We start from the raw sequence: 9,653 nt of genomic DNA, 5'->3' as shown, positions 1-9,653 counted from the left end.
TTTAAGTTTCATTTCAATCTATTTTATTATTTGTACAAATTTTCTTCTTGCGAATCGATCAGTTTCGCACAAAAGCAGGTCGGCTGACAGGTGTTTTACTAGTTCAGTGAAATCTCGGTGTCCATGGTTAATGGAACCAAATGGATACACAGTCCAAGAAAATTATATAAACACAAAAGAATTTACATATATAGTGCACCAAAACCAGGATGTTACCAGCTATCTTGGCTCCAATACTCTCTCAAAATCATATTACTTGATCCTTAGCATGTCCTGCTACCTCACGAAGTAAGTCTGTTTATTGAATCATATAATTTTGCCTCAATAGTATGCTCGCGGGATCTCCAAGGGCCTCCTCTCCTAATCATGTCAGCAGATTGTCGCGGCACCATCACTAAGGAGATGGAGGCTCTTGACATGACTCCTGTCCTTTACAGCCCGCCAAATAATGGAGCTGCCGCCTCAGATGCAGTATCTGTTAACAAGACAATCTAGTTACAGCACGTAGAATGCATAAATAGGCTTTTGGGGCCCATTTGGAAAAAGATGAAGCAACAGTACATGATAAATGAATTAAAAAAATTCTCATGGGAATGGATTTGTCCCATGGAATGAAGGCTTGTGCATTGCATGAAAACATGTACAAAAACGATTAAAATAGCAGTCTGCTTTTGGAGAGATATACTGGTCTCAAGATTTTGTGGTATCAGCTGGGCTGGTAAATAAATATCAGTCTGCAAACGGGTGTTCTAACACCAGCCTAAATGAAACCTTGATGTTAACGCTCATGAATCACCAAAGGAGCACAGACATTGAAGACGAAAATACATAAAGACAGTAACCCACTGGTAACCACTCTGGTTACCGGCTACTGACTTGCTGCGATAATAGATCCGATTTTTCTATCCTTACCCTATATCTCACCTTTTCTTTTAGGTATCTTACTCACATATGTGCCCAAAACAGTTTGATAAACAAGTCAGCTCTGAATTTATATGTAAACATGCCACAAGTTAGAATATCCATCCTATACGGCGGCATTGTAGACTAATTTCTGCATCTGTACGAATAAGCAGGCTCAAAGCGCAATGTGGGAAGATAAATTTATATAGAAGACAAAAAATAATGCACCTAGAACAAAAATCCATTCAGGAAAACAAAAATAACTTAGAATAGGTTGTGCAAACTGTGAGCAATTCATCGTTTCGAGTGCTTGCAAAAATTCGTCATGTAATCACATTCCTAGAAGGCATGACAAAAAAATAAAGAAAATCAATACTCTGAAAATGCTATTTTCAAAAGCATTTTGAAGCACTGATTTTGTCTTTTTTTGCCACGCCTTACAGGAATGTGATTCCATAACGAATTTTTGCAAGCACTAAAAACTTTTGTAAATGTTTGTGACAAAATAAATCAGATTTTTAAAAAAAATATTTGTTTTTGATTTTACTTTTCACCGACCTCATTTGAGCTCAGGAGCAGAAGGACACTTTCGGTCAAAACTTGCAATATATCCCAGACTACCACTGCCTAAGACACCCCCAATACAACAGAAAGTCAAAACTATATCTCAGAGTCCCAGACTACCACACTTAATACAGGAAGTACATAAGATTAACTTAATAGTGTGAAGAGGATAAAAAAGATTCATTTGCGCTTTTTATTTGTTTGTCGTTGGTGGTGCTCGTAACAGGTACCGGATGCCTGTCTCAGGTTTCCTACTGGGTATTAATAGAATACTGAATTACTGATCCATTTAGCACAAAGCTTTATATGGTTTGCAGAAGAAAAAATAAATTGAAAGCATGTTGCTAAGGAGCAAAGGTAAATAGATACATAAGATACTTGGACTGAATCAACACACCTCCTGTTTAAGAAGATCAGGAAGGTTGTCTGTTGAAACAAGACTCTGGAATTCAGCTTTCACTTTCTCGTCTTTTATGCCAAGCCATGTGTTAGGCTGTAAAACCAGCAATAGGACAGTTAGAACATCTGTGCTTGATGGATACTTGACAATCTTGCTCCTCAAGTTTGAATTGCATAAGCTTGTTTCCGATGAAGAAGTTGGTAATAGCAAATCAACACCCTGTTCATTCCCTTTAGATACCACGGTGCCTGAGATAACAGTCTTTAGTCCATCACCATTTGCTTGTATACATTTGATACATGTTTCTCGGCAGCAGAACCCATCTCTAGATACAAGGTTGCCAGATAGGAATGCAGCTCCTTGACAGCATACAGTGGCTGCAATCTGGGCAAGCGAGTCTTCATCTCTTGAAAACGAGCAACTATCACATAGCCCCTTGGGATATTGCAGTTCGTGAACTATTCTGAAAAGATCAGTATCACGGATTTGCTGTAATACTTTTTCCTGAAAATTAACAGAGTATATGGTGTGTTATGTAAGGGGGAAACAGTAAATCTACCAAAGAAGCAAAAGTGGGTTGGATAGAGAACTTTCAAGGCCATGCACCCTTCATGCATGCTATCAAACACACCCTAAGAATAAATCAGCATCATCAAAGCAAAAGGAAACTGACCTTCAAAGCAAGCCTTTCTTTCTCCTCGTTGCTCAAGCTTGATCCACCTTCCTCTTTTCTCCTAACTTCAATGACACATTTGATCAAATCTCCAGCATTGGCTGGGAGAGATTCCACTAGGCGGGACAGAAGTGTTGTAACATTGTCTAGACCCTCATCCTTCAGTAGATTGGGTACATCTTCCACACAATACTTTGCCATGCTTTTCCAACTTCCATCGCCGCAACTCTTCACAAAATTGGAAGCAATGAGAAAAGGAGAAATGAAGTTGTCAATTTGCATTTGATGCAGCATAGCAATGACATGTTTACCACTGTGTAGAGCAATGAAGGAGCTGAACTGCGTCTTGATACAAGCATGAACCTATCAAATACGAAGACAACATCATCATAAGGTGGCATGCAACACTGCAATTTCGTAATATATTTTTGAATTTCCTTATGGAAGAACTGGCACAGCAATGCAATTTCATAGGCTACCTGAAAAGATCTGAATGTACATGAGATAAAACATGTCTAATGTGATGTCAAGGTCTACGACTCTACACAGACAAACAATACAATGCAGCTAGTTGTAAGACTTACCAAAGTACAACTATCATAGCATTACATCAGAACCAAAACAATCAGGCACCTCAAGTAGCAAAGAGTTAGAGCAAACACCCAGTCTTTCCCCATGAATATGTCGAGCCAGTCAAGAAGGTAAAAAGGAAATGGACTAAGCAATTGCAACTGAATAAACCAAGATGCTCCCTGCAATAACATATCCCCAGAATCTAATAAAAATGAAACTATAGACCATTGGGCAGGTTGCAAAGTTTGTTATGATATCAAAGTATATAAAAATACCACCCATGAAAAGATGGTTTTCTTAAACCAAATATGAATTTTAAGAGCTATTAGTAAACCGTGTGAATATCTGTGTCAATACAAGATCAAATCAGCAAGGCGTATCCTGATAATCAATGAACAGTAGTGTAGCCCAAATGCAGCTGCTTAATCCAAATCTCCTGTTTGATTGCAAGGGTAACAGGACAGCAAACTACTAAACCACATTCAACATCATCTTATCTACAGGAGCACAATGTTGACCAAGGAAACGGTGATAATAATCGACAGAAAGATGGATAAGAGAAGGTACCCCCTGAGAAGCCCAGTTGCTTCATCGGTCGTGTTCATGGCATCCCAGAGAAGCGTCAATGGAACCCAATGAGGAGGGTATTTGAAGCGCGCCACATCCAAGATGAGCGCCATGTCTTTCTCGGCGTGGTAGCCGCCGATGGGCGAGAAATGGCCAGTCCCAGTCTGCACCCCCGCACGCCGCATCAGACATGTATGTAATCAAGTTTTCAGGGGATTAACTGATGGGGAATTGCATACGAACCTGCTTGAAGGGGCTCCTGTGGTAGGATGAGATGAGATGGCAGTCCTGGGAGGAGGCGCAGCGCGCGAGGTGGGCGCGGAAGTCGTGGATGGTGGTCTGGTCGGCGCGGAAGGACTGGACCCTGGCGCCGGCGCAGTGGGCGAGGCAGACGACCTTGCCGAAGGTGATGCCCTCGGCCTTGACCTTGTGGAGGGGCTCGCAGCAGTCGAGCATGGACTCGTCGAACCAGCGCCAGGGCCCCTTCCACGGCCGGCCCGGGTCGATGGCGAGCGCGTTGAGCACGACGGAGAGGGAGGCGAGGCCGCAGAAGGCCGGCTCCGACTGCGTCTGGAAGTAGGAGATGAGGTTGAAGAAGCCCTCCATGGTCCCGCCCTGCAGCGCCTCCGCGAACAGCCGCTTCCCCTCCGCCGACGCGAACTCCACCGCCGGCGGCGACGGCAGCACCCGCCGGTACAGCGACGCCACCTCCATCGCGCCGCGCCTGCTGGCCTCCGCCGGCCGATCTGCTACAAGTGCACGGATGTCGCCACCTGTCTGTCGACTCTCCTCTTTTTTGTAGCCCCCCCCCCCCCCCTGAAATTCAATAGGATTTCAACCTGGGAGTCGTCGTCGGCGCCTCGCTGTCGACGGTCCGGCGACCGCCGCCAGTTGTGTGATGTGCTCCGCCACTTCCTCCTTTTCGATGCTTAAATTTCGGCCAAAGTAGACATTCTTTCCATACTTCTTCCGGTAGCTGTCAATTCTTCGAAATTCGCCCCTCAAAAAAATAATATTCTTCGAAATTCGTACATATCCTGCGGGCTGCGGCCAATTCTGAATTGCAGTTGCCGGCAAATGGGTTTATACTATGCTGGAATAGATGATGATCGCCTCCAATATTCATGCAAAATTCTGTACGCAACGTTGACCAAACATGTGTCTACCTGGCACCAAATTTCAAACACAAATGTGATTCAGATGTCTTGAAACGGATTGGCAAACTTAACCGTGAATAGTACTCCCCCGTCTTAAAATTATTGTCTTTGATTTGTCTAGATATAAATGTATCTAGTTATGTATTAATATTTAGATACATCGATTTTTAGATAAAAAAAGACAATAACTTTAGGACGGAGGGAGTAGACAATAACCGATTTTCCTAACGGTGCGAAATGAGATGGGACTTGGATTTTGTGGTTTGAACCCAACATTGTTCAATCTTTTGAAAATCATGGCCTTTTATGGGGCTAATTGCACATTTGTTACACCCTAAGTTCATAAATATTACGTCATCTAAAAATCATTATTACTAGAAGAGCAATGCAAGCTTTGCTGCACCGTTTATGTTCTTAGGGTCGTACATGTTTTATTTGTATGTGGTATTTTTTAAGTTGTAAAAAAATACATCTACTGTAGTTTTTCTTTTTGTCTTTCTTTGACACCTTTTTTACGTGCTAGTTGGTTTCATTACCACAATCAAGGATTTACCAAGTCAAAATCATGGCATTAAATTGTATGTCTTAATAGATCACAAGAGCTTCAAAATTAGGAAGCATGGTGTACTAATAAATTGAATGATAGAACTCTTTGTGAAATTTTTTAGTCAATTCTAAAATGAAGACCTCAATTGATTGTGATACCTTAAAACTAGGAAGCATAGTGTAGTGGTATATTACTTGCAATATGTGCCACATTTATCCCTTGGTCTTTCGCAATGTTTTGTGTCTTGTTATTTCTAGGGGGAGGGGGCATAAGAGCATCTACGATTGGGCGCCTCATGCGCCCGGGCGAACGGTCCAGCAAATGACGGGCTAGGAAAACGTGATTCAGACGAACACCTTAAACTGGTCTCAAACGTCGGGGCTGACCGACACCCTTAATATCCAGCCAAATATAAGGCATATATGGGGAGGTTGAGGCGCGTCTGTCCCGTTGGACTCGGCCAACACTGCCCCAGCTGACCCCACATATTGTTAGGGAACATCACATGGGAAACAAAAAATTAACTACGCTCATCAAGATCAGTCTATAGACATCAACAACTACGAGAGGGAGATTGCATCTACATACCCTTGTAGATCGTTAAGCGGAAGCGTTGAGAAACGCAGTTGATGTAGTCTACCGTCTCCGTGATCCAATCATGATCCGTCCTGCGATCCAATCACGGACGTCCCGATCAAGTGCCGAACGGACGGCACCTCCGCGTTCAACACACGTACGGCTCGATGACGCCTTCACCACCTCGATTTTATGTTTTAGTTTCCTGTTTTCAAATAAAAGGAAAAAAAATGTTTTAAAAGGAAATCGCCGCGTGGCCTACCAACCGAATTTGTCCCGAATCTTTTCCTAGCCGATCTTATTGTGGATCGAATCGGCCACCGCTCCACGCCGCCTCTGCCTCTCCTGCTGACGCGCTGGCCCCACCGTCCGACCCCTCCTCCCGTGCGGTCTCCTTCCTTGTTCCTCCTCCCTTCATTACCTCGCCGGAGTCGCCCCGGATCAGCTGTGATCTCCTTCCCCTTGCCATTTGGAGCACTCCCGAGGCCGCCTCTAAAACCCCCAGCCCCTCCGAACCCCGTTCCACCCCCGCCTCCCTCCTCTCCACGCCGCCGCTACACCTCGTCGGAGCTCCACGCCACCACCAAAGCTCTGGGAGCTCGAGGAGCTCGCCCCCGTCACCCAGCCCCTCCGAACCCCATTGATTCTTTTTGCTACTCGTCACTACTGATCTTATTTATCAGTAGGTATAATTTCAGAATTTTTAGAATATTTTAAATTAGGGTTTTAAACAGAACATATTCTGTTTTAGTTCCTTTTTAGGAGTTTTGCTATTTCTTTTGTTTTAATTTGTTTTATTTTGTACTTGTGACAAGTTATATTTTGTTTTGTGTTAGTTAACAGTAGCTTTTCAACAACAACAAAATTTTATTTATTTTATTTTTATTTGATAGCAAGAAATCAATTCTAGTTCTCTAATAACTTGCAAATTGATTTCATTGCTAGTTTGATTTCCTATTTAAAAATACTTTCAAATAATATTGTTTTGTAAGTTTTACTTTTGTTAACTTTAGTTTAGATCAGGAACAATTTGTATTAAAGTTGAAATTGTTTTTGATTTAATTCAAGTTAAACTTGTTTAGTTCATAACAAGAGTTTAAGAAAAGCTTTTCAATTAGTTCCTTTTGCTAATAAGATTTATGAAAAAATACTATTTGTTATCTTAGTTGTTTTATATTTTTGTTTTCTTTTATTTTACAATTTTAGTGTTTTCTTTGTTGTTATGTTTAATTAGGACAAAAACTATTTTTGATTGTTGTAGTAGAAGACTCCATACTTTTTCTTTGTAGTTTCTTTTGGATTCTTATTTGTTCTTTCTTACTAATTTTTATTGCATCACTTTTATTTGTTATTTGTTATTGATTGTTAGGATGATTGCTAGTATGATTGATTATGTGAACACTATGTTTGGTTTTATAGATTTTCATCGGAGAGTGACGAATAGTTCTATCAAGTTATGTCCTGTGAGCGATATTTATCTTCATCAACGTCGCCACGCAAGTTCACATTGATCATCTTTTTACCTATGGTTTTATTGCATTAGTTCAACCTCCTCCACCCAGTGCTTGCAAAGTAGGTACTTGGAAATTTGGTTCTTGATGTAGTATCATGTGGTAGGCACTCATAAACCCTTGTTACTTTGGTCGGGACGTTAATTTTCTATGCTCCTAGTAGACGGGGTTTGGTTGAGTGGTTATCATGAGTGTTGTGAGAACTTAATAATCAAGACCTGAAGACTTCAAGACTTTCAAGACCTCATGATGCAATATACCTCTGGGTGAAGGATGGTTCAGATGGGCACCCTGGGGAAGCCAGTGGATGACCCGGGATGCATGGGGAAGCGTCATGACATCTTGCGGAAAGCATCACCCAGGCACGAAGAGATGGATGGATACTTCAAGACCCGAGGCTTACCTTCATAGCCACAAGTCATTATGGGCTCTGGCTTGGTTGGACATCGTGGTGACTTTGGACGGGCGGTGCTACAAGATGTAGAAGAACGGTATGATTGGATGGGCACCGACAGTGTCTCAGAGGAACCCTTTGGAAGACCATGTCTTGATCATCCGGTTCTCAAACACCCTGAAGTGCAAGGACTTCAACGGAGAAGATCAAATCTTGTGCGGAACGTGTGCAAAACTCTGCAGAGTACTCAAACCTAATCGATTAGTCGTGTCCACGGTCATGGACAACTTGAGCCAAAGGAACTGAAGCTATCAGGAATTCTCAACACAAATAACTTAATGATGTGGGTGTTATTGATAACTTGGGTATGAGAAATGGTTGGTGGAACCCTATAATTAACACCAACAATGTAGTAAACTTTTGCTTTTACCCCCTCTCTTGTTGTAGGAAAAATTTTCTTTACGCAAAAAATTAAACTACTGCCCACCTGCCATATATGCATATAGTATAGATGATACTTTTCACCCCTCCCTTTTGTGACTTGCCGGCATATTCAATATGCTGACCTACACGGTTGCAACGTCTTATTTTGCAGATACCTTCTACGACGAGTAAGAGTACGATTCAGGGTTACGGTATGCACTCAACCTGCTGTTGGCATTTATTGGGACCCCACTCCCATTGATTGTTTCCGCTGAGATTTTGAGGTATATATCAATTTTACATTATTTACATCTGATTGCACTTTGATATATACATTGATGTACTGTGTGTGCCAGCATACTGATCCAGGGATGGCACAGATACACAGAGGCTTGACTCGTTTTGAGTCGGGTCGCTATAGATATGGTACAGAGCACATGTTGACTGTAGGACGTGACCATAGAAACTGGAAATCCCTTAGGAAATGATCTCTCTAAAACTTTATTTCCAAGAACATCCTTTACTTCTCATCTCTTCTGATTTCATCAAATGTTCTATCTCACCTCAAATATTTAGACAATACCCTTTCCTCTTTGACCACGTGAAGGATCAACTGTGTCCCACTTCTAATTAAAGAGGATTTCACCATGCATTTGAAGAATTGAAGCTGCACCAATTGAAGACTTTGAAGACCCGAAGAATTCGAAGACCCTGAAGCGTTCCAATATTTATATGTCCATTAGAAGTCCAAACCTCTGTTACATACCCACGTTAGATACGATGATTTGTGAGCCTTCATTTGTGTGTGTTTTTCGACAACCACAAATAAAACCTGTTCTCAAAAATATTGTTTGTATTGTGTGTATCTTCCTCTTTCCCTTTCTCTCTTACCCATATCATCCCCAAAACCTTGGACCCAATAGATGGCGTATGAAATTGGACTAGTAATCTCTAGACCAATGACCCAGCTGGAGGCTGAAATATGGATTCAGAACATGAAGAACCACTTCGGGAGCAGTTTGATTTCAAGGAAGTATGAGGTTCCACACACTCTTCAGTACTTTACCCAAAGTGCTGCTATCTGGTGGAAAATGCATCATGCCATACAAGGATTTAGTGGAGCAGAAAATTGGGATGAATTCAAGAAGACTTTGTTAAGATCTCGTCTCATTCAAAAGTGCTATGATAACCCGATGAAGAATCCTTGTGCATGCAAGATCTATGGAGAAATAGGACACACCCAGGAAGAACACAAGGATGGATGCCCTCATTGTAAAGAAAATCACCCAGCAGAGGAATGCCCAACTAGCCAGGTGACTTGTTTCTTGTGTGAAGGAACCACCCACTACCGAGCTGAGTGTCACA

General features: G+C 41.9%; 1 protein-coding gene across 1 annotated transcript; it reads right to left on the bottom strand.

The window, feature by feature from the left end:
* Positions 1-4,482, bottom strand: LOC123409717 (glutathione gamma-glutamylcysteinyltransferase 1). Its single transcript, XM_045102578.1, has 6 exons — positions 3,924-4,482; positions 3,681-3,844; positions 2,852-2,903; positions 2,541-2,768; positions 1,865-2,371; positions 1-475 (listed from the first exon to the last, which is right to left on the bottom strand). Exons 1-6 carry the CDS (start codon positions 4,392-4,394, stop codon positions 395-397), a joined length of 1,503 nt encoding a protein of 500 aa, XP_044958513.1. The 5' UTR covers positions 4,395-4,482; the 3' UTR covers positions 1-394.
* Between the last annotated feature and the right edge of the window lie 5,171 nt (positions 4,483-9,653).

The sequence above is a fragment of the Hordeum vulgare genome, chromosome 7H (assembly GCF_904849725.1).
Source record: "Hordeum vulgare subsp. vulgare chromosome 7H, MorexV3_pseudomolecules_assembly, whole genome shotgun sequence".
NCBI classification, from domain to species: Eukaryota; Viridiplantae; Streptophyta; class Magnoliopsida; order Poales; family Poaceae; genus Hordeum; species Hordeum vulgare.
Note: the sequence above shows the minus strand (reverse complement) of the source record. Positions and strands in the feature narration are given on the sequence as shown.